General features: G+C 44.1%; 3 protein-coding genes across 3 annotated transcripts; 2 read left to right on the top strand and 1 right to left on the bottom strand.

Moving 5' to 3' along the window:
- Positions 1-2,344: 2,344 nt before the first annotated feature.
- LOC311115385 (claudin-10-like) lies at positions 2,345-5,146 on the top strand (the record flags this gene model as incomplete). The annotated part of the gene is made up of 6 exons (XM_084190564.1): positions 2,345-2,576; positions 2,892-3,053; positions 3,159-3,240; positions 3,344-3,454; positions 3,544-3,719; positions 4,821-5,146. 6 exons carry the CDS (start codon positions 2,345-2,347, stop codon positions 5,144-5,146), a joined length of 1,089 nt encoding a protein of 362 aa, XP_084046690.1.
- Positions 5,147-7,235: 2,089 nt separating this feature from the next.
- LOC311115423 (claudin-10-like) lies at positions 7,236-9,326 on the top strand (the record flags this gene model as incomplete). Its single annotated transcript, XM_084190602.1, has 5 exons — positions 7,236-7,467; positions 8,523-8,684; positions 8,763-8,844; positions 8,935-9,042; positions 9,155-9,326. 5 exons carry the CDS (start codon positions 7,236-7,238, stop codon positions 9,324-9,326), a joined length of 756 nt encoding a protein of 251 aa, XP_084046728.1.
- Positions 9,327-9,851: 525 nt separating this feature from the next.
- On the bottom strand, positions 9,852-19,727 carry LOC311115419 (cilium assembly protein DZIP1-like). Its single transcript, XM_084190598.1, has 18 exons — positions 19,627-19,727; positions 18,654-18,797; positions 17,734-18,333; positions 15,447-15,531; positions 14,970-15,106; positions 14,702-14,848; positions 14,453-14,578; positions 14,308-14,370; positions 14,020-14,148; positions 13,689-13,737; positions 13,418-13,468; positions 12,426-12,583; positions 12,003-12,207; positions 11,522-11,690; positions 10,849-11,258; positions 10,541-10,668; positions 10,208-10,370; positions 9,852-10,117 (listed from the first exon to the last, which is right to left on the bottom strand). Exons 2-18 carry the CDS (start codon positions 18,654-18,656, stop codon positions 10,038-10,040), a joined length of 2,703 nt encoding a protein of 900 aa, XP_084046724.1. The 5' UTR covers positions 18,657-18,797; positions 19,627-19,727; the 3' UTR covers positions 9,852-10,037.
- Between the last annotated feature and the right edge of the window lie 4,420 nt (positions 19,728-24,147).

Raw genomic sequence — 24,147 nt, 5'->3', positions numbered from 1 at the left:
GCAAACAAGAAGGAATTCAGTGATAATTTTCTCTGAATGATCTGATGAAAGAACATTAATTAAGTATAAAGAAAATGGGGATTGAATAAGTGGACTTTTTAATTGGTGGGTTTATCACTTTGATATAGACCTCTGTATGAGTACCTCATGACAACTACCTCTGGAACTCAACTGTGGACCCAATGCATGTCTGCCATATGCTGTCACTCTTTAGCAGACCACAAGTGAAGCCTAGATGAAGGAAGAGTCAATAGAGAGCATTGTGTGCTCTCAAGAACTGTCAAGTTCTTGTATTTTTGCAATATACCTCACACTGAAAGATGGCCCCCTACCAGCCACCACAGACAGAAAGGGGCTTCCGTTGTCTCGACTGATCACAGAGTTACCAATCAACAGCAGGCCTGCCCCAGTTGATCTTTGTTCAGACTCGGATATGGGAATCGGAAGTTTCCCCCACCGTCTGCCATCTATCTCCACCTTCTGATCAATGGAAACCTTAACCCTGTTACGTAAATCCTCTTGGCCCTCCGAGCCGGGAGACTCTCACCAGCTGGCATGGAGCTACAGCTGGCAGCCACCCCGTGCTCCATGTTCCAGTCCTGTGCATCCGTAAACAGGTGTCGGGTGTCCCACAGCTCTGGATGGATGGTCAGAGGACCTACCCTGACTACACTATTATGTCTGGATGAGGGGAAAACATAACCAGACATCTATAGACAAAATCAATAATGGTGAGTGATTTCACATTTTGATGTCCATATTTTTCAGAATGAATCAAGAGATGAATGCACCACATAAAAAATACTGTTTTATTGTATGGAATAAGTCTAAGATTCCTCATTTGTATGGATTGAAGCATCAGAAGGCTCACATGATTCACAAGCATCCATAAATAATATTTATTTTGTTACATCAGATTCAAAATTCAAAAATGAAGGCCACAAGCAGAATCCTTGCTCCAAAAGCAGTATATTTCTGCCAAATTTACAGCAGTTTGTTTGTGCCAGAAAATCCATTATGGACAATTATACTACTTTTAAACATTCAAAACAAAGTACTTTTCTGCACAAAATACACAAGTTGAGTCTGATTTTGACTGCGCTTGAGGCACAGTTTGGTTGTATTTCAACAAGACACCACCAGAGAGCAGTATATCTATACTTTATTTACAGGACCATAGAATGAAACTATTGACAGATAGAAATTCAAACAATGTTCTGTGTATGCATCATCTTTGTATGGAATCTTACTTAATATTTCTTAAATGATATTGTAGTTTATTATACAGCATGTATTTGTTCTTAACAACCCATAATTAACGTGAGGCCCTGCAAGTGAACACAACAGCGCTTTTGTTCTTTCTCTGTTATTAGCCCTTCACTAATTAAAAGCATGACACAGCCTGAATCACCACCGTATAGGTCCAGGCATCACAACAGTGCGTCCGTACCAATGTCCCATCTACTTTGCCAGTAACTTTGCCAATAAGCCGAGGGACTCAGTACAAAGAAGACCCTTCTCATCTTCACTCACCACAAGAAAATCCATCACTCCCCATGCAACTAATACCATCAGAGAGAGCCTAATTATATGAGCTCAAAGACGTTATGTTTTAATTATATAAGTAAAGCAGGCAGCACACCTAGCTAATAACCTACCGCAGCCCGAGGCAATGTCAACGGACAATGGAAGCGCTTCAACGGACTCTGAAGTTGTAATTCCTCAGGTAATGAATTCTTATTGAACTAGTTAAGGTCAGATCATTACTGTATATATCTTGAGACGAGGTCAAGGTTTTGCCCTAGGCATTGGGCCATACCAGGTAATGTTTATGTCATTAGAATAAATGTTTTCAGAATTAGTCAAATAAAATCAAAACCCACGGAATCAGCTTGGGACATAGAGATGGATGTTTTTGAAACCTGAGATAAACGCTTAGGTGAACATTTTTAGCACCCAAACAAGGTTCTGGGAACCTCAGCAGCAACAGACTCACCCATATCCACCCTCATGCAGTATGGGAAAAGTGACAACCAGGTAGAGTGACAACATGACTGTCTCGTTAGTCATACTGAGCCCTGCTACCAAACTGTCTGACTGGGATGAGCAGGTTTCTTCTCTATCACATCACAGCACAGCAGGAGACTCAGACGCCACTGTATGGTTGCTCCACCAAGGAGACACACCATTGTATAGATGAGAGAAAAAGGAATCCCCAATAAGTCAGATCTTGAGAAAAGAAACACAACAGAGACATAATAATAAGAGACAGTCATAATAAGACAACTTGAGGGTTATCTAGATATAGAGCATATAGACTGACTCCACACACCAGAGTATCAGGATGAAAATCCGCGTGATGCAGATCTGGGGCTTCCTGATGACAGTGCTGGGCTGGATCTTTGTGGCGTGCTCTATCGCCATGGAGGGCTGGAAGATCACGTCCATCGGGGGCATGGGCGGCTCGGCTGTCATCAAGGTGGCCTGGTACTGGTCTAACCTGTGGAAGGCCTGCTTCACTGACTCCACTTCTGTCACCAACTGCCAAGACTTCCCTGTGCTCTGGTCTGTGGACAGTAAGTACCATAGAGATATGCATAATATACTGTGTTCTACTTCTATTTCTATGGTGGATATGAAGTTGTATATCAACAAGAGGGACACATCTGAAGACAGTCTTGTTAAGTTAATTTATTTTACCCCCCAAAAAATAGGGTTTAAAACTAATTCTGTTCAAATGTGACTATTACTGTACCCTTTAAAGCAATGCAGACAAACTTCTGTGAGTTTACACTGTTTCAGTACAGTGACATTGGTTATTCCACTGAAATTATAAAGCCTACTGTAGTGTAAAATGTGACCTTGCGTTTGGTTGTGTTCTTATCAACCAGACCACATCCAGATTGTGAGGGGCCTGCTGATGGGTGCTCTGTCTTTGGGGATGCTGGGGTTCGTACTCAGTCTCATTGGGATGGAGTGCACCTTCCTCGGGGGCAAGGACAATGCTAAGTACAGGAAGATCTTCACTGGAGGAGTCTGTCACATCATTAGCGGTAAACATGTTCTTTCAGTTGACTTCTCCCTCTGTGAAAACAACCTGGTAGATGCACACTGTAGCAGATTGAGAGTAGCTGACTGGCTTACTTCGTCTTATGCAGGCATACTGGCTGCGTCAGGATATGCTGTCTACGCAAAATACGTCTCTGGGGAATACTTCAACCCCTATTTTGATGGATTAAAGTGAGTTGACTTTTATAAATTGGATGCAGGTTTTTCCATTCAGTTACAAGAGAATGTTTATGTGCTCTCCCTCCCTCCCTCCCTCCCTCCCTCCCTCCCACAGGTTTGACCTGGGGACTCCTCTGTTTCTTGGCTGGGTGGGATCAGCTTTCCATATGACAGGGGGTTGGTTCTACCTGGTCTCTGTGTGCAAACTGCTCTGTGAGGACAAGAGGTGAGTACAAGCACAGCCATACTCATCATGGAATAGTTATTGATTTATTCATAATACACTTGTCATTGATTGTATGTTATCTCTCCCAGCAAAACTATAGTCATCCCTGAACTTCCCGAGGTTGAGTGTGACCAGGCCAAGTCCACCACAGCACAGTCCCCAGTATCCCAGATCACCTCAAAGATCAAGGTTGCATCTGCATCTGCATCTAAGATTTCTTCCAAATCTGCACACTCAGATGTGTCTGCCATCTCCTCAAGGTCTGGTCAGTCCGGTCGCGTGTCAGAGCGATCTGGACGGTCCTCGAACTCCGGGCAGTCCTCGAAATCTGACGGTGGGTCTTTGACGTCTGGTCGTTCATCGAGGTCCCATGGGTCAATACACTCTGAGGTGAGCAGCGGCAGCAATAGAACAGTGTCCTCTTTATCCAGTGGGTCAAGGAGGAGCGAGAGAGAACCGTTTATCAAAAACTCCTACATATGACCTGGTTCTGTGCATAGTATCTGGGATTTTGACTGGACCGAACTGACGTAACAATTGTATATACTGTATATGATGATTAGAGCTGTCAGAGTCTATCCTTTAACTCAAGTTAACTTTTTGAATTTTAGTGCATTCATGTTTTTTAATCGCGATTAATCGCATTGTCTGAAAGCTTTCAAAATACACTGAAAACATCCTAAATACTTTGGACAACTCAATTTCTGAATTTCTGAATTTGCGATGAATCACAACAAATCCTTTGATTAACTCGATTACATTTTTGAATCGTTTGACAGCCCAATGATGATCCAATTGTGATTCTGTATGTGGGGAAAAGTCTCTGTATCTAATGGCCTGTTTCCTGAGAGTGTTTCACGATCATCAAATAAACTGCTTCATCACATTCATTGTTTCATGTATTGCTATTGATAATGTCATTAAAGCAGGGCCTTTCTACCTTTTGAGCAAGCTCTCTCTGACTCCGTGTTGTGTTTTGTTCTCCATTTTCAAATTATTCAACTGTAGTCTAATCAAAATCAAGATATTTTAAGATATATAAATAATCACCAACTCTTTTAGATATTGTCGGCACGGTCATACCTGCCAAAGCAGTCAGGGAGGTTGCCTGTAAACAGTCTCTGTTTTTGGTGTTGCCACTCAATTCTGCCCGGGCACTGTTTCCTATTTAAACCAAGAGTGATATGCCGCACAGCTGACAGACCGATGCTCCTATCTTGTGCTCTTCTAAATAAATATGGAATCATTTTTAGGGGATGCATTTTTGTGAATTCCGTGACTAGATTGGATAAAATCAGTAACCTTGTAATAGCTCCAGTAACTTACACTCTGTAGTCCCTGTGAGCGATCCTCTCCACCTGTCCAGACAGAGGAATGTGGAGGAGGTTGGTTCAGATCCTGGGCCTCGTGGTGTCCATGCTGGGCTGGGTGTTTGTGGCCTGCACCCTGGCTATCGACTACTGGAGGGTGGCCCAGGTCGGCAGCCAGAGTGGGTCATCCATCGTCAGAGTGACCTGGTTCGGGTCCTACCTGTGGAAAGACTGCTCTGAGGACTCCACCGCTGTGGTCAACTGTGTGGACTTTGGGGTTCTGTGGACGGTGAAACGTGGGTTGAGTACTGGAATCTCTCGTCTGGTATCTGGTATCTCTGTGTGGAATAATCAGGAGTCTTATGGGTGCAGTGTCTCTTAATATAACATTTTCTCTAAATTGAATTGAATTAATTAAAGCATATTGGCAGGTTAACACAGCTGTGATACATAGTGACTAATACAATGATACATGATAGTTGCAATATATTTTATTTGGCTAAGCTAGGTTCGATTAATTTTGTACATAATGTTACAGTAATTGATTAGCCTCCAAAGCAATGAGGTCTGTACGCGTTACACAGCATACATCCAGGGAGTGAGGGGACTTGTGATGATTGGTTTAGCCCTGGGGCTGGTGGGAACTGTGTTCGGCTTTGTTGGAATGGAGTGCACTTACATTGGAGGAAACCACAGAACCAATGACAAACTGCTATTAACAGCTGCCTCTCTCCATTTTATTGGCGGTAACGTTCCTTTTTCAGGACACATACAAATCACCATACCTTAGAGGGTTTAAACTTCCTCATCCCGACCATAAACATGTTTTTCTTCCTTGTCATTGGTTCCTGATCCCTGACGCATCATCATGCAGGCGTCTCAGACGACGCCAGTTATTGTTTATAAACACAGTTGCAGCAGCCATTGTTACACGCCAAAGCAGACCCATCAAAACTAAGGTAATGTCGCAAAAAGAACAATCTGAGAGGGAAGATGTTGGAATATCAAACTGTATGGGAATGCCAAGCTGTATTTTGTCTACATTTTCTCTACTCAGGTATGACATTGGAACTGCTCTTTGGCTTGGCCTGGTGGGAGGCTTCCTCATCATATTAGGGACCATTCTGTTCTCTGCCACTGTATTCACAGTAGCCCATTCAAAAAGGTTAAATGTACAGTACAAGTATAAACATACCTGCATAATTTACATACATCACCACATACGCATGCTTCTTTCAGTACATTTCAGTTATCAGCCTACACTGTGATTTGCGTAAACTTTTAGTGCATGTTTTCTGAATATATCTTAATTTGCTTAATATAATTTCTATAGCAGGATGGAATAGGCCCCCTCCTCCACATCTCCCATGGTACCCCTCACCAGACAATTCTCAACTAGAGAAAACAGCCAATCAAAACAGTCCTTACAGTCACAGGCGCCAAAGGGATCCAACAAGTCCCACCTCTACAGTGAATACATGGTTGTGATCGTGGGACATGTACATGTTGTACTGTGATTTCAGTTTTTCACATGTAACTGTTCCATGTGTATTTTAATGTTATTTTTCATTTAAAAATTATACACTGCTCAAAAAAATTAAGGGAACACTTAAACAACACAATGTAACTCCAAGTCAATCACACTTCTGTGAAATCAAACTGTCCACTTCACATCAAAGTTGGATCAGCCTGTAGTGTGGTTTTCCACTTTAATTTTGAGTGTGACTCCAAATCCAGACCTCCATGGGTTGATAAATTTGATTTCCATTGATAATTTTTGTGTGATTTTGTTGTCAGCACATTCAACTATGTAAAAAAGTATTTAATAAGATTATTTAATTCATTCAGATTTAGGATGTGTTATTTTAGTGTACCCTTTATTTTTTTGAGCAGTGTATTTTAATTATTGTAGCAAAACAAATTGTTCAATAAAGATCTACTTTAGGATACTCTCCACGGCTCTACTCTATAGGTTACATTACATAGATCATTATCAGTTTGTCCAGAAAATACTGATATGAATCAGTTACATGCATCATTATGTTGTGACTTTAGCTGGGATGGAGCAGTTCATCCACTGTGATTTGAGATAAAGGGCTATGAGAGGGAGACCTAGTCAAACCCCCATATGAGGGGAGGGAGGGTGGGAACCAGTTTCATCACTCCCCATCCCTGATACTATCTCCCCCTGGATCATGGGAAAATAGAAGTTTGCTTACTGAGCAAAACCCTGTGAGATAAGGCAAACTTCCACAATGCTGGCTTGACTGGGAGGCATCAGTGAGATAACAATGCAAGTGTCTGGCTGCACCTCGACTTCCAATGACCAAAGATCCCTTAGTGGCTCTGGAACTTCACTCCAGCTTTGTTCACTACACCCATTTCTCTGGTAAATCCTCTTCATACATTTATATATATTTTTCGGAACCACTGCCAAGCTCAAGGAGAGCATCCTCCTTATCACCATCATCATGAAGCACAGGACGGTGATGATGTATATGGAGATAGGCTGCTTTGTGTCGTGTCTGGCTGGCTGGATTCTGGTTTGCTCCACCCTGGCTATAGAGTACTGGACCTGGTCTGAAGTGGGCAGCATGGTGCTCACCACCGGCATCTACTTCTCTAGCCTCTGGAAGGACTGTGTCTCAGACTCCACGGGGGTGTCCGACTGCAAAGAGTACCCCTCCATGCTGGCACTACCAGGTATGTTCTGGTCAGCTTGTCACAACTTCCATGGATGTGTGATTCTGTCCTAATATGGACACTGTGCATCTGATTATACATGATTGGATAGTGATGCTTACAACTTGGAGGGTTGATATCTTGATCTTCAGTGCAGTTCGGTGCAGTTGATTGTCATTTAGCATATGCTCTTATGCAGTACTACATTACAGGCAGATAATGGGGCAGAGCAGAAGTATGAATATAAACATCATGATCAACATTTTGCAGATGGAAGTAGTGATCCCATAGAGTGGAATCCACAAACTCCAACATACACTGAGTACACAAAACATTAAGAACATTCCATGACATAGACTGACCAGGTGAGTCCAGGTGAAAGATATGATCCCTTATTGATGTCACTTGGTAAATCCACTTCAATCAGTGTAGTTGAAGGGGATGAGACAGGTTAAAGAAGGATTTCTAAGCATTGAGACCATTGAAACATGGATTGTGTATGTGTGCCATTCAGAGGGTGAATGGGCAAGATGAAAGATTTAAGTGCCTTTGAACGGGGTATGGTGGTAGGTGCCAGGCACACCGGTTTGTGTCAAGAACTGCAACACTGCTGGCTTTTTCACACTCAACAGTTTCTTGTGTGTATCAAGAATGGGCCACCACCCAATGACACAACTGTGGGAAGCATTGGTGTCAACATGGGCCAGCATCGCTATGGAATGCTTGACACATTTATATATTTCACATTTCAGTCATTTAGCAGACACTCTTATCCAGAGCGACTTACAGTAGTGAGTGCATATATTTTCATACTGGTCCCCCATGGGAATCAAACCCACAACCCTAGCTTTGCCAGCACCATGCTCTAACAATTGAGCCACACGGGACTTGTTGACACCTTGTAGAGTCCATGCCCTGATGAATTGAGGCTGTTCTGAGGGCAAAAGGGGTTTGGTACAACTCAATATTAGGAAGCGGTTCCTAATGTTTGGTATACTCAATTGTATATAATACATAACTGTAGTCCTGTACTGTAGCTTCCTCTGTTTAACTGAGTGTTCTACTCTCTGCATCAGTGTTCCTCCACCCGGTTAGGGCTCTGTCGATCTGTTCTGTCATCCTTGGGTTCTTCGCTGGAGTCCTCACACTGATAGGGATGAAATGCACCAAGATTGGAGGGTCAGAGCTCGCCAACGCACGGGTCACCTTCGCCGGGGGAATCACCTATCTGACGTCTGGTAAGATATGTTTATGGAGTACTTGATTAGTAACCGAAGTGATTAGTGATATGATGATAATAGCCGTTTTCCTCCTAGGATTTGCTGGACTGATTGTGTACTCCTTGTGGGGTAACAAAGTAAGATCAGAGTTTGTGGATCCGAATTTCAAGGCACAGAAGTGAGTGGATCATTGTTGGAACACACTAGAACAACATTGGTTTCAAGTAGTTAAGTATACAGTATATGCATTCTCATTTTTGCTCTTCAGATTTGAAATCGGAGCAGCGGTTTTTATTGGCTGGGGAGGCTCGCTCTTGCTCATCACCGGTGGTTTCGTACTCAGTTTCTTCTCTGGAAAGGAGGGTCTACGCTCGACGTAATACCTTCCACAAAATTCCTGCTTCACTCAGACAATAGATTGCATCAGAGGAATATATTTTGTGTCGAATTCGTTCATCATCTCACAATTCTCTTGCTCCGTCTTCCAGTTCAAAGAAAAGGCCCCGCAGACCTAGATCCTATGCCACAGCTCAGACCAGACGCACATACATGATGCCAAACTCTTCCAGAGTGACTCCAATGCCACAATTGTTCCAAGAGAGCAGAGCCGGCAGGAAGACCAGGACAACTAGGACATATAGCAGAGACGATTTTTTGTGAGCTGCAGTAGCTCCTGGCTGCAGGAAATACACTGCTTCATATCATTGGTCGTTAGATACCATGAAAACATTGTAGGAACTGAATCAATTTGATTTGGTAACTGTCTCACCACCTACACCTTGAAGATACCCTTTGTATGACTGTTTTACTAACATATAACTGTGTTCCGTTTACACTGTTTTCCTTTGAACATTTTGAACTGAATTGACATTAAGGAAAGAGATTAAAGTTTTCATTTGAATTTTAAAAAATGTTTTATTGCTTGTATAGCATGTATAAATATTTTATATACAAAAACACATTTTCTGACCTGTTCTTTCATAGGACACACAAATGTCTTACACATTTAATGTAAATTGTTTTGACACAAATCATACAAGTACCTCACATGGAGTGCAATATCACATTTCATAAAACCTCTTAAGGTGACAATTATCTATAGCTAATATATCATCTTTATATTAAATAAAAACACTGAAAACTGCCACAAGGCAGATGGCTACCACTGTCAAAGGTGTATATCTCTATAGATACACTGTGTCCTGAGCAGAGATAGATGATCTCTTTGTTAAGTCTCTTTTATATGATATAGTGATATTCTAACAGCATCGTAAATCATGTATAAGTATTTTTGTCTTCCAAATCATTCCTATGGACATCATATTGAGTTTTATCATTCTAGAACTGTAAACCCGTATCACCTCCATAATGCTATACATCATCGTCACTCCAGTCGCTGACAGAGACCAGGCTGCTCTTCAGAGTGCTGCCGGTTCCTGCTTCATTCAAACCTGGGGAATGGATAAACATCATCAGAGGCTGAAGGTGAAGGATAAAGGGACCTGAATGGAGCCGGGGCTGTGAGAGTGAGTGAGACTGACCTGTTTTCTGTCCCTTCCCAGTGGAGGTTCCCCAGACACTGGTAGTGCTGTTTGAGTCCAGGCTCTTCCTCACGGGGGCGGTGGGCTTGCCCACGGGGGCGGATACCGATAGGTCATCCAACGAGGAGATATCCCAGTCATCCTCATCTTCCTCGTTTGTATACTGAAACACCACATAACATGATTAGCTGGACAAGCTCCAGTTACAGTGTGTGATACTAAAGGTTATGGGAACATTCTGACGTCCGCACATTTTCTGTTTGTTCTCTCGGTCTTATGTTACTCTGAGTTGATGATGACACTGCAGAGAGGAGACTAGAGAGGATTTCTCACCTTGAGTTCCCGTACAACATCTTTGTCTTTCCACTCTGGTAAGGTGCTCACTCCCCCTAGTGGCTTTTTTGGTCCTCTGTCTGCAAGCTGCTTCTCCAGGCTCTTAGTCAAGTCCTTGACCAGGTTATCTGGAAAGACAAATATGGTCACCACAACACATAAAAACATATGGCAACAGTTATCAATACACACACAATTAAAAAAGAAAAGGCTGCAGACTTGGGGCATGTGTGTTGTTATCTGAAATGAGCACTTAATACCACACAAAGGAGTAAACCAGCAGTAAAAACAACAAAAGTCCCTCTTACTGTTTGTAGTCTTCTGTACGTTCCCATTCTGGTCTTTGTAGTTCTGGAGCTGTTGTGTGTCGATCTCCTCCAACTCACTCCCCTCTGTCCACTCTCCCTCGCTCTCTACCACAGTGACTGCCGTCTTGGTCGTGTTGACCGCAGTGCTTCTGGGCTGCTGGGGTTTAGATGGCTGAGCCTGGGTGGTCCTGGGCTGGACCGGTTTGGGCTGGCTTGATCTGGCCTGGACCGGTTTGGACTGGGTGAGTTTGTGATGGGGGGTGGTCTTGGGTTGTGTTGGTTTGGGCTGGGAGGCTCTGTGATGAGGGACTCTCTGCTCCTGTCTGGGTTTGTGAGGTGGCTCCTCCTCCTCTTCCTCCTCAGACTCCTCCTCTGATGATGACTCGTCGTCTGAGCTGAAGGGAGGGGTCCTATGAGGACAAAGGCAATATCATCATTTGAAAAGAATATACAATCAATCACTTCCTTATAAGGTAATAAGAGACAGCTTATAAGACAACTAACTTTCTATGGTATCCTTCTCAATGCAACAGACTATGTACCCCGATATCTTTGGCGTGATAAGAAACTGATACCACATAAATGAAGCCAGTGGTGAGGTAGTCTCTTTAGACATGGTGTCTATCTGGCATGCATTAAGACAAACAGCAGGAGATTCTGACTAGGTACCTACTTGGGAGTGGAGGTCTTGGGCAGGGTGGTCTTGGGCAGGGTACTGGTAAGGGTCCGGGGGGCAGGCTGGGGGGTCGTCTGCAGCTGTTTGGCAGGCGCTGCTGGTGGTCCTGACATCACTTGGGTCACCTTGGAGGAAAGGCTGCTGGACCGTTGTCTGGCCTGGGTCACTGTATGGAGGGACAGAACAACAACAGCAGTTAGCTGATTAGTTAGTTTGAGGACGTCTCAAGGCCTCAGTAGGTTAAAATGGTGACGAAGATGACTCATGTTGCGAGGAGCTTAAGGCTTATGGCTTAAATGTTACATTGATTAGGGGGGACTTTTTTTATGTCACCAGCAGCATGCCAGAAAACTATCACAAGAGAATGGAATAGACCCACGAGTTGAAATGTGTCTTTGGTTTGAACCCCTCAGCAAAAACCACATTAACATTCTGGAATGAGTTAAAAGTTCTAAGACATCATACTCCCCACATGTACCTTGAGTGGGTTGTTTGGGTTTGACCCGCTGCTCGGGGGCAGAGTCACTCCCCGTCCTCTTGTCCTTCAGTCTCAGACGCAGTGTGTGAGTCACATCCTCACGGTGACGCCAGTAGTCCGGAATGTCCCTCGCCGCACTCTCTCTCTCCGAGCGCACCTTAGCCATGATATCACTGTACTCGCTGGCTCGGAGTCCCCTCAGCCCCTACAGAGTTGTGTAGATTAGAAAATGGAAAACGTTTCATAATGATTCTCTTTACTGGGGAAACAAATGATCCCTCAAGTCTATTAGCGAAGTCAATTTGTTTTACGTTTTTGACGGTGGCTCAGTCAGGCTCACTCTTTGACGGCATAGATCTTCTACAGAGTGTGATGTTAAAAGGTGCAGTTGTGTATTTGTACTCATGAAGGTACAGTACGTACCGGTTTGACTCCCAGGGACTCAAGCTTCTCTACGAGTGCTTGCTCCAGGGCGGGACGCAGCTCCCTCTTGATGTTGGGGTTCTTCCTCAGGACACTGGTCACAGGAGACGGCTGCTTCTTTACAACAACAGGCTTCTTCTCAGACACGCTGGACCAGTCTATGACAAGCACCAGACAGGTACAGAACAGTTACACACATACACTTAGTAGCTCAATAGTCTACTTGATAACACACTCAAAATAACACTGACGCCTTTGTAGTTTCAGAGGACAGGCCGGGCAAGCATGAAAAGGATTTTTGAGAGAGAGAGAGAGAGAGAGAGAGAGAGAGAGAGAGAGAGAGAGAGAGAGAGAGAGAGAGAGAGAGAGAGAGAGAGAGAGAGAGAGAGAGAGAGAGAGAGAGAGAGAGAGAGAGAGAGAGAGAGAGAGAGAGAGAGAGAGAGAGGTGCATATCAGCTTCCCTTCTTCCATCTACATTGACCCGTGCCATAGATGTAACTACAGCTAACAGCCACAGGATTCTGCAGAGGGACAGGCAGAGGAGAACATCTTGATGCTTTTTTGGGCCAATGTGGCTTTGACTGACTCGACTGACTACATGGCAGGCATCACAAACCGACTGAGACGTCCATGCAGAGAGCATGCATCGAGCAGACAGACGCTGCTGCTGCCGTCTAGACTGTGTTACCTTTGTCCTCCTCAGACAGCTCCTCTATAGGATCCAGTTTAGGAGCAGAGGGAGGCTGCTCTGATTGGACAGCACAGGGGGTCAGAGGTCAGACAAGAGCGGGAATTAGGAGGAGGGAACTCAGGTAGAGGGCACTATAACATTGATCTCTAATGGTGTCTAGTTGGGAGGTCTGATCAACAGAGAGAGAGATCGCTGACAGAACAGTCTGGTTACATGCTAGCATACCTTTTCTCTAAACAAAAGGATGCAGATGTCTAGATTGACTGAGCTAAGTTGTTAGAATCTCCTGCTAACAACTTACCATTCACTACTCTCTTTGGTTTAGGCTCTGGTGCTGGGGCTGTTATGATCACTGAAACATACAAAGTAGGAACAATAGTCTGTAATAACAGGTTATTTACAGAACTACAAACAGCTAATATCCAAGTTCAAACTAATATCCAAATTCAAGCTAATATCCAAGTTCAAGATATCAAAATTCAAGCTAATGTCCAAATTCAAGCTAATATCCAAATTCCACAAATATAAACACAGTAATACAAAAGATAAAGTCAAAGAAAAAGTATGCATACCTGGAACTTCAACTACTTTAGTAGGTGGATTTGAGGACATGTGCTTAATCTGTGAAATGAAGCAGTACAATTAGCTACATTTCTTAAATTATATATATTTTTTATGTTTTGTATTCAACCCCTGCTGTTGAACCCCAATGGCGTAATCTAATTTAAGTGAACTCCTTAACATGCTTATGAAGTCAGAGTGGCCCTGTCGACTACACTATATGAGCGGATGAAAACATGACACGTCCATCCGGCGCCGTCAATCCAGGATTTCCTGTATGAGGGCCGAGCAGGCGCCTCGTTTCCTCATATTCCCAGCTGCCCCGGTGGTGAGTGAACTGACCTGCTCTCTCTGAGAGAGGATGATTAGGTCCCGCTCCTGAAGCCGCTGGCCACTCTCTTCCTTCTCCCTCTGGCTCTGCTGCTGCCACTCCACCACAGACGACTCCAACCTGCTAAACTGATCCTGCCACTGAGAAGAGACATAGGACAGACATAGATGTTAGAGAGCACACAGCCTCTTTCAAGGCTCTCTGATGACCTTTAATGAACTATTCAACAGAACTCACAAGTAGTTCTGTTAACCAGTGTTCTTCATGAAAACGTCACAGATACGTCATCCATATCTTACCTGATTCTTTTCGCTCTCATGGTTAGCCTTCATTTTTTCAATTTTTGATGTAAACCTTTCCTCCTGTAACAAAATAAATTGTTGATCAATGTTTTTATCACAACTTGAATTATTTAAAGATAAGAAGCACTGCTTAGCTGCTTACCAGTTTCCTGTGTTTCTGATCCATCTTCTGGACCACAAGCTTGCTTTTTTCATCCATGTCTTGGTCAGTCTGTTGGGGAGCAGGACTGGGCCTCCTCTCAGGATTGGTCCTCTGGAGGTCCACTTTCTGTACAGATCCCATCAAACAAAAACCTCGCTGACTTACAGCACCAAATCACCAAAGCATCAGTTTGAATTGGACACAGAACCATGAAAGTCAGTGCTTTGACAAATGGAGTAGTGGACTAACTTGTTGAAGAAGAGCGTTCTGGTTGTGAAGCATCTCTATCTCCCTCCGGAAACCGTCTCTCATCTCCTCTATCTTCCTGTGTTCTTCTTCCTTCCATCTCTCTAGCTTTCTCATCCAATCCTGGTGCATGGACTGCTGGTCTCTTTCCTACAGATGAAAGGGAATGAAAATGGTCAAAACCTCTAAAGAAATGCAAAAGTGCAAACATTGCATTCAATAACGAAGCTGATCAACGCCATGGAAACAAGCACGGTTCCTATTGTCCCACCTGAGAGGCCTTGGCCAAGAGGGCTTGCTTCTGTGACTCCAGCTCAGATGTGGTCTTACTCAGCTGCCCTTTCAGCCGACTGATCTCCTCTTCATCGGCAATGCTCTTCACTTTCCTCTGGTTGCCTGTCCTTAACTCTGAGAGAGACAATTACAGAGACATACTCATGAAGAAAAAGATAGCCTAACTGCTGTTTCAGGGCCGGGCTCAAAGATAATTCTCTCTCTTTCTGCTAGACTGTGTGGGAGTGAATGACATGTCTACTGCTGCTGCAAACTAGAGTGGGATGTCATAGGAACTGGTTTTCCGGCCTTGTAGGAACACTGTGGTGAGCTTGGGGACACCCATACCATTGGGACTCCTTATGGGACTGTCAGGAGAGACAGGGCGGTTGGCTGCATCAAACCTTCTTACCTTACTTTCCCTACCGTTCTCTTTAAACTGATGATTAAACCTTTTAAAGCTCTCTTGACTTACGGCTGTCGTACTCGTCTGGATGGCGACGTTGCATATGATTCTGGAGAAAGGAGGAATTCATGAAGGCTTTATCACAATGTTGACACTAAAGGAAAAGAAAAAGAAATGTAATTATTCATCTACAGTACATTCAACTTGGAACCATGGCAACTTGCAAAGTTTTTCATGCAAAGAATCAATGAACTGAATACATGTTGTTTGCTACCTTCACTTATAGATAAAACGTAAGGCCAATTTCATAATAGGCTACTTGGGCTGTGTGTATAAAATTAACACATCTGAACCCAAAGCTCAAGCCGCGACTATACTATCTACCATTAAGCTTTAGTGACTGTTTCCTGGGAGACAGATCTACATAGCTCAATTGGTAGAGCATGGCGCTTGTAACGCCAGGGTAGTGGTTTCGATCCCCGGGACCACCCATACGTAAAAATTTATGCACACATGACTGTAAGTCGCTTTGGATAAAAGCATCTGCTAAATGGCATATTATTATTATTATTATTATTATACCATCTACCAATAAGCTTTAGTGACTGTTTCATGGGAGACAGATCTTCATAGCGACTATACCATCTACCAATAAGCTTTAGTGACTGTTTCATGGGAGACAGATCTTCATAGCGACTATACCATCTACCAATAAGCTTTAGTGACTGTTTCATGGGAGACAGATCTTCATAGCGTGAGTGACTTGATACACCCCGTATGCCTGGCGTCACCTCGCTCCAGCTCACAGGGGGAGTCACAGACAGGGCAGATTAAACGCTGGAGCAACCACATCACACGCCACATTTAACGCCCGACACCAACACAGCCTGCATCTGTGCCTTCATTCAAATTTAACCGCACTGCTACCGATACCTTGTTGCACCGCGTGCTGGTGCTCTACTATGCTGCAGGGGAAGTGGTGGTTCCTACAACAGAGACCCTTGTTGTTGTGTTGTGTAATTGCATTGCTGCTCTGGAATAACTTTGGAAATCGCTAGTGAAATTGAATTAGGTCTGGTCATTGATAGAATCAAGGCAGTTGTGTATCTGTTGGCATCCGTTTGCTGTGTCTTGATGTGTGAGACAGTAAAAATAAAAGCTGACTAAAACTTTCATTTTCTAGATTGCATTAACAACACAGGCTGAAATAGGCAGTAAGTTTCTTGAATGATAAAAGTACTTTTAGGCAACATTTCTGTGCTTTACAGACAATTAGGCTAGATACTGTGTATCAGATACACTCTGTATCTGTAAATGTAGCTTGATGCAAAACATTTGAGTACCTGTGTGAAACAATCAACACATCTAGGTCTATTTTTAGATGCATGGTGGTCCATCAATAATTGACGCCTCGGTTATCAACACGCCTGTTAGCCGGGGAGGGCACTCTCACCTAGCAACAATGCTCAGTCATATGAAAAACTAGGTGTTGCCTTGGCAACAGCTGGGCCCTGGTCAACAGCAATGCCATTAAAAAATATAAGGATATATCCTTCTATTCTACATCTGTACAATAAATGCATACATTCAATGTGGAAACAAAGGTAATTCTGGAGCAGAAAATAGAAGAACATCAAAACGTCCTGTTGACACGAGACCAATGTCATTATGGAAACATGAATGAGGGTGTGGGGGTGTGGTTCAGTCATTTTGGTTACGGCTCTTGCCACCCTTTTGTAAGTGGATTAAAAGAAGTAGGTCTAATTATCACCAGCTGACGCCATCTGCTCAGAGCACAATCCTATTGTTTAGGTCCCAAAACAAGGCTGATAATGACTACGTATACCAATCCTTATAAAGTGGCCACATTACAGCTACAGTACGAGGTGAACCTATTTCCAATACTATGTATCTGATTTAAATGTAATAATTAATTTTAACCAAATCCAATTAAATTGTGTTTGTCACATGCTTCATAAACAATAGGTAGACTAACAGATTAACTGAAATGCTTACTTATGGGCCCTTCCCAACAATGCAGAGAATTTTTTTTAAAGGAATAAATACACAATGAGTAACGATAACTTGGCTTTATACATGGGGTACCAGTACCGAATTGATGTGCAGGGATACGAGGTAATTGAGGTAGATATGTACAAAGATTACCTCCTGTTAGCATTCTCACTTTTCTGACAATGACAATTGAACAAAGCTAAAGCAGCTCTGAATACCACCTGGGGAACAATGGCTAAGAGGGGGACCCAGGAGGAAGGGGGGTGGGGGGACTGACTGTTGTACAATGCAAATGGAAACCGACACTGAGAAGAAGCGTGCAGTGTGAGGAGGTGTTCAGTACCTTATGGCAATTGGTCATGTTGATCATAGCCTGCTGGTTGAGGGCAATGATTTTCTTCCTCTGTTTCAGCTCCGTCTTCAGTGCCTTGGCCTGGTCCGCCTGCTTCTGCTGCTGGGCCAGGAGCTGCTGGTGCTCGCGGGCCTGGGTCTGCAGCCTTTCCTCGGCCGCCCCCAGGCTCAGGGTCAGGTACTCCTGGGAGTGCAGCAGGTACTCAACTGTCAGCTGGGCCAGGCGGAAGAGCTTGAGCAGCGCCGGGTCCACGGGGCTCTGGCAGCGGACACAACGCTCTCCCTCCACGTTGCAGAAGGTCACCCCTGTGATGTGCTCCTGCAGGGTCTGGAAGTCCAGCTCGCTGGCCACCAGGTCCACGTCCACCACGCTGATCCGGCGCCAGTCTACGCTCTCGCGCCGCGGCCGGAATTTGAAGGGCGGGATGGTGGTGGATGTGGAGGCAGACATGGCTGGTGGTGGTGCTGGAGGACACCGGCTGCTGGAGGAGGGCTGGCTCAGGGGGGAGTTTAGGAGGGAGGGGATCCCAGCTGATGAGTGGGTCCCTTGGGTCTCTGGCTGGTACGGGTAATAGACGTTATTGTAAAATGGCTGAAAAAGACAAGACATTTATACTAGGTTATTCTTTTTTTGTGTGACAGACAACAATGAAGAGATTATTGTGTGCTACAGATTAGAAAAGCAGCATCTCAATCAAGGTCAGGGAGAACCAAACCTTCTGCAAGTATCATAGCAATATAACAAGAGCATGAACACAGATTGGAGAATATGGAAGAAAAAAAGCAAGGATTCCACCACTTAGAACATGAATGAACCATATGATGACACAAAAAAGGCTCAGCATTACATACGTATTCGAAGGTAATCTACCCAATTCTACTGATGTCGAGTCGACGCCGTGATGTCCTTACCATCCTTTATGAGATTGAACACAGAGAACGAGTAGTCGTTTCCTATTGGTGCACGCCCCCTTCAGCTGTACGCCGCGACACCGAGGCATGGCGTCCTCTCGATCACCATGGAGACAGACCGGCGCGTCCCACTTTACGGGCTCCCTGGGGAGACACATGTTATCAAAATATTGCACCTAAACAATCCTAAATGATTCCATAATGCACGCGACTGCAGCATCAACAGCATCCTCCAACAGCATCCTCGCGAACTGGATGTTTTTGTCAAGTCACGGATCCGATATGTGTATTTCCGCCCCCCCAGATCAAATGTAGACTAATGTATTGTCAAAGAAAATAACCAAATAAATATGATTGATTGATTGGTAGCTAACTTCTTTGGAAGCTAGATTTCTGCATCACCCACTACTGGCTGCCCCTCTCAAATTACGGGCACTGTGCTTCAACAGCTCAAGTTGGGACAAGTTGATCCCAACAAAAGAACAGAACGCATGTGGAGAAATCGTTTATGGATTTTGAAAACTCAGCATGTTGTTTTTGAAAACTCAGCATGTTGTTGTCCATGGCTTGGACTTCAGTTCCACTGATACAGTTAGCTAATTTCAGCAACATAAAATGATTAGTTAGCTACCTAGCTATAAATGTAACTAAGCTATAATAGTTACTAGCGTTGTTGTTCTTTAGCTAGCTAAGTAACGTTTCTTTTGTAAACATTAGCAAAATAGCAACCGGTAAATTAACTAGCCAACACATCTGTATTTTCCAAAATGGAGTTGAGTTCAGTCCGTAAGTACTTCTACTGTCAGCTAGCTAGCTAGATAAGTTAGCTAGCTAATTGTCTAACGGACATTTAATTTAGCCGCAAACGAACTTGTTGAACATGGACTTCATTTGCATGTGCCTTTTGAGTTTATCTCATAAAATCAATAACATTCTGATCAAATTCTAAGTTTTAGTTGGAAGTCAAACGTACCGTCCGCAACGTTTTTAAAGTCCATAAAAACGGTTTTTCCAGGAGACTCAAGCTTTGCGAGATCTACTGATGGAGTGAAACTGGAGAGACCGCGATGACGTAGCAGCTGCTGCACACATTCCAAAGACTCTGCTCATCGTGTTCCCCTCTCAAAAGAGGGGGAAGGGAATTAGGGAACTCAAACTGCTGAGATTTAGGAAAGGGGGGATTAAAAAATGTGGGTGTTAGTCTAATATCCCCCTGAATACGCATGCACCATATGCATATTTAGAGCCACAGTGCTTTTAACATTTTGTTGGCTGTTGGCCGTTACTTTTTAGCCACAGTCGTTGTTTTTATAGGCAAGAAAAATAACGGCGCAAAGGACAGGCTGCTGCGCTCAAGGTTGTGTTCGTTCGTGAACAGATTTTAGTGTTTTAAGGACTCCCCCTTGTGGTGTAGATAATGAATTTACCCACAGAGATGTGTGGCTTGTTCTACCAGAAGATGTCAGTAGTAAATCGATTTATTTTTAATGTTTTATGATTATGCATCACTTGCACGAGGCATTTTCAAGGTAAGGCTGTATAGTTACTGTTTGGTCCATTAGGCCTAGTATTTCTGGCAAAATGTATCCCCATTGATTTTATTATATTATAATGCTTTTATCAATTTTGTAAGACAAATTCTAGTTCATTTGGTCCTTTGGAATCACAGTCTAGATGTGTCATAATAAAATAAGACCATATTGAGATTATTTACATGAGTGCACTGTCAATGACCCACCAATTCTCTACACACTATTATTAGCATGACACAGACAATATGACATCTAACTCACTATTATCAAGGGGAAACATGTCAGCTGTTTTAGTTGAGGGCAGTCAGGCCAAACAGCTGTGGGGGCAGGGAGAGAACACAGCACCTCCTTGTTAAAAGAGACAGAAAGACACTGTGGGGTGCATCGGTGCCAGTCAGCACACTAAGGCATGCACGCAGGCACACACACACACACACACACACACACACACACACACACACATTGTGCATTTAACAAGGGAGTTTAGATAGTAGGATTATCCTAAAACTCGTCCTTTCCATCTTAAGAGTGCCTTTCATATCACATCAGCTTAAAGAAGGAAGAGAGATAACATCTAGTGCTGAACCTGCTGTTGGAGTGCCACTGCTGCGGTAGACTGACAGTAGACGCTATTTGAGCAGTGGCTCCTGGCATATTTCCCTGGTCAGTCCCCAGTTTGCACCACTAGCAGCAGATAGAGGTCCTAATAAATAGAGGATTTAATTCCCCTCGACAGTGCTGAAGACAGACAGACAGACAGACAGACAGACAGGATAGCCCCGGGCAGACAGACAGAGAGACTTTTCTCTCAGGGGCTTGTCCAGGAGCAGGCATGAAGCCCATACTGGTGTGGTGTGGCATCCTAATGAAGCATTCCACAGCTCAGCAAAAGGACAACATGTTGAAGATGATGCGTAGAGGTCCAAGTTTCACCCAAAGGCGCCTGACCACAGGCCCATTAGATGCTTACTCCAAAGGTCGATATTGGTGATGTCTGGAGCTCTTTGGAAGGTGAAACCATCAGAGCCACTTCAGCAACTATCAAGCTGAGTGACAAGGGAAAGTGCAAGACAATCGAGTACTGCACTGTCATCGCTATGCATCTTATCCTCCACTTTTCTCGATATCTCGAGCCTAGTGAATGCAGTATAACAATTGTTCAGTATCTCAGAGCTGAACATTCTATAGAAATGGTCCTTTTCCTTTCATCCAAGCCACTTTGTTGTCTATTTTTGACAGGCGAGCCGAGGAGGGTTTAGATACAGTGTAGTGAGGTGACTCGACCTCGTAGGAAGAGAACATGAAAGGAAACAGCGACGAGGACAGAGGCAACCCACGGATCCTTTTATTGTCTACCCACAAACACGCTTTGCTAAGTTCACTGGGAACCGAGGACTCTGTGTACACAGGTTGTACGTGATTCGTTCCTGGAGCTAGGCCGGAAAAGGCTCTAAGAGTGTGAGAAAGAAGGAGATAGAAATAGAGAGGTTACCAAGAGTCTCAAGGGTAATAAGAGGTAAGAGGCAGGGAGAGGTACCTGTATGCTGCATGTGGACTAGGACTGAGCACTAAAATGGCTGTTTCTTCTTCTATCCTTTCCTGGAAGGTGAAAGGTCTTGATGTTTTCTCTCATCTCCAACCTGGTTCTATATCACTGGTCATCAAACAAAAGGTCAAATAGGGGGTGCTTATATTTGTCCTGTTTTACACATGTACAAGTGTGTAACCTGTATAAGTGTGTGGTGGGAATTGTAAATGTGTTTTGTGCATATACCGCTCCCCCTGAGAAACCCTCGGAGAGTGGGGGTCATGGCCAGGGATCAGCCATTATTGACCACGACCCTGGAGAAATTAGGGTTAAGTGCCTTGCTCAAGGACAAATTGACTGATTGTTTTTCAACTAGTCGGCTCGGGGATTCGAACCAGTGAACTAGCAACTTTTCGGTTACTGGCCCAACGCTGGTCAGCGATAAGGAAGGGAAGATAGTTCATAAGAGTCACCGCTATGCAATCCGGTTTCCGAGCTGGTCATGGGTGCACCTCAGCCACGCTCAAGGTCCTAAACGATATTATAACCGCGATCGATAATAGACAGTACTGTGCAGCCGTCTTCATCGACCTGGCCAAGGCTTTCGACTCTGTCAACCACCGCATTCTTATTGGCAGACTAAATAGCCTTGGTTTCTCAAATGACTGCCTCGCCTGGTTCACCAACTACTTCTCAGATAGAGTTCAATGTGTCAAATCGGAGGGCCTGTTGTCTGGACCTATGGTAGTCCCTATGGGGGTGCCACAGGGTTAAATTTTTGGGCCGACTCTTTTCTCTGTGTATATCAATGATGTCGCTCTTGCTGCTGGTGATTCTCACATCCACCTCTACGCAGACGACACCATTTTGTATACATCTGGCCCTTCATTGGACACTGTGTTAACAAACCTCCAAACAAGCTTCAATGCCATACAACACTCCTTCCGTAGCCTCCAACTGCTCTTAAACACTAGTAAAACTAAATGCATGCTCTTCAATCGAACGCTGCTGGCACCCGCCCACCCTACTAGAATCACTACTCTCGAAGGGTCTGACCTAGAGTATGTGGACAACTACAAATACCTAGGTGTCTGGTTAGACTGTAAACTCTCCTTCCAGACTCACATTAAGCATCTCCAATCCAAAGTTAAATCCAGAATCGGCTTCCTATTTCGCAACAAAGCCTCCTTCACTCATGCTGCCAAACATGCCCTCGTAAAACTGACTATCCTACCGATCCTTGACTTCGGCGATGTCATTTACAAAATAGCCTCCAATACTCTACTCAGCAAATTGGATGTAGTCTATCACAGTGCCATCCGTTTTGTCACCAAAGCCCCATATACTACCCACCACTGTGACCTGTACGCTCTTGTTGGCTGGTCCTCACTACATATTCGTCGCCAAACCCACTGGCTCCAGGCCATCTATAAATCACTGCTAGGCAAATCCCTGCCTTATCTTAGCTCATTGGTCACCATAGCAACACCCACCCGTAGTATGTGCTCCAGCAGGTACAGTGGGGAGAACAAGTATTTGATACACTGCCAATTTTGCAGGTTTTCCTACTTACAAAGCATGTAGAGGTCTGTAATTTTTATCATAGGTACACTTGAACTGTGAGAGACGGAATCTAAAACAAAAATTCAGAAAATCACATTGTATGATTTTTAAGTAATTCATTTGCATTTTATTGCATGACATAAGTATTTGATACATCAGAAAAGCAGAACTTAATATTTGGTACAGAAACCTTTGTTTGCAATTACAGAGATCATACGTTTCCTGTAGGTCTTGACCAGGTTTGCACACACTGCAGCAAGGATTTTGGCCCACTCCTCCATACAGACCTTCTCTAGATCCTTCAGGTTTCGGGGCTGTCACTGAGCAATACAGACTTTCAGCTCCCTCCAAAGATTTTCTATTGGGTTCAGGTCTGGAGACTGGATAGGCCACTCCAGGACCTTGAGATGCTTCTTACGGAGCCACTCCTTAGTTGCCCTGGATGTGTGTTTCGGGTCGTTGTCATGCTGGAAGACCCAGCCACGACCCATCTTCAATGCTCTTACTGAGGGAAGTAGGTTGTTGGCCAAGATCTCGCGATACATGGCCCCATCCATCCTCCCCTCAATACGGTGCAGTCGTCCTGTCCCCTTTGCAGAAAAGCATCCCCAAAGAATGATGTTTCCACCTCCATGCTTCACGGTTGGGATGGTGTTCTTGGGGTTGTACTCATCCTTCTTCTTCCTCCAAACATGGCGAGTGGAGTTTAGACCAAAAAGCTCTATTTTTGTCTCATCAGACCATATGACCTTCTCCCATTCCTCCTCTGGATCATCCAGATGGTCATTGGAAAACTTCAGACGGGCCTGGACATGCGCTGGCTTGAGCAGGGGGACCTTGCGTGCGCTGCAGGATTTTAATCCATGACGGT

This window comes from Coregonus lavaretus (assembly GCF_964263955.1).
Source record: "Coregonus lavaretus genome assembly, contig: HAP1_SCAFFOLD_123, whole genome shotgun sequence".
Lineage (NCBI taxonomy): Eukaryota > Metazoa > Chordata > Actinopteri > Salmoniformes > Salmonidae > Coregonus > Coregonus lavaretus.
This window is presented reverse-complemented; position numbering and strand designations above follow the sequence as displayed.

Excerpts from the sequence above, each read along its gene's own strand:
- LOC311115419 (XM_084190598.1), bottom strand. Across the intron at positions 15,532-17,733 it reads ACATGACCAATTGCCATAAG|TGTCAACATTGTGATAAAGC; the intron begins GTACTGAACACC and ends CTTTTCCTTTAG. Across the intron at positions 13,738-14,019 it reads TCCTCTCTCAGAGAGAGCAG|ATTAAGCACATGTCCTCAAA; the intron begins GTCAGTTCACTC and ends TTCATTTCACAG.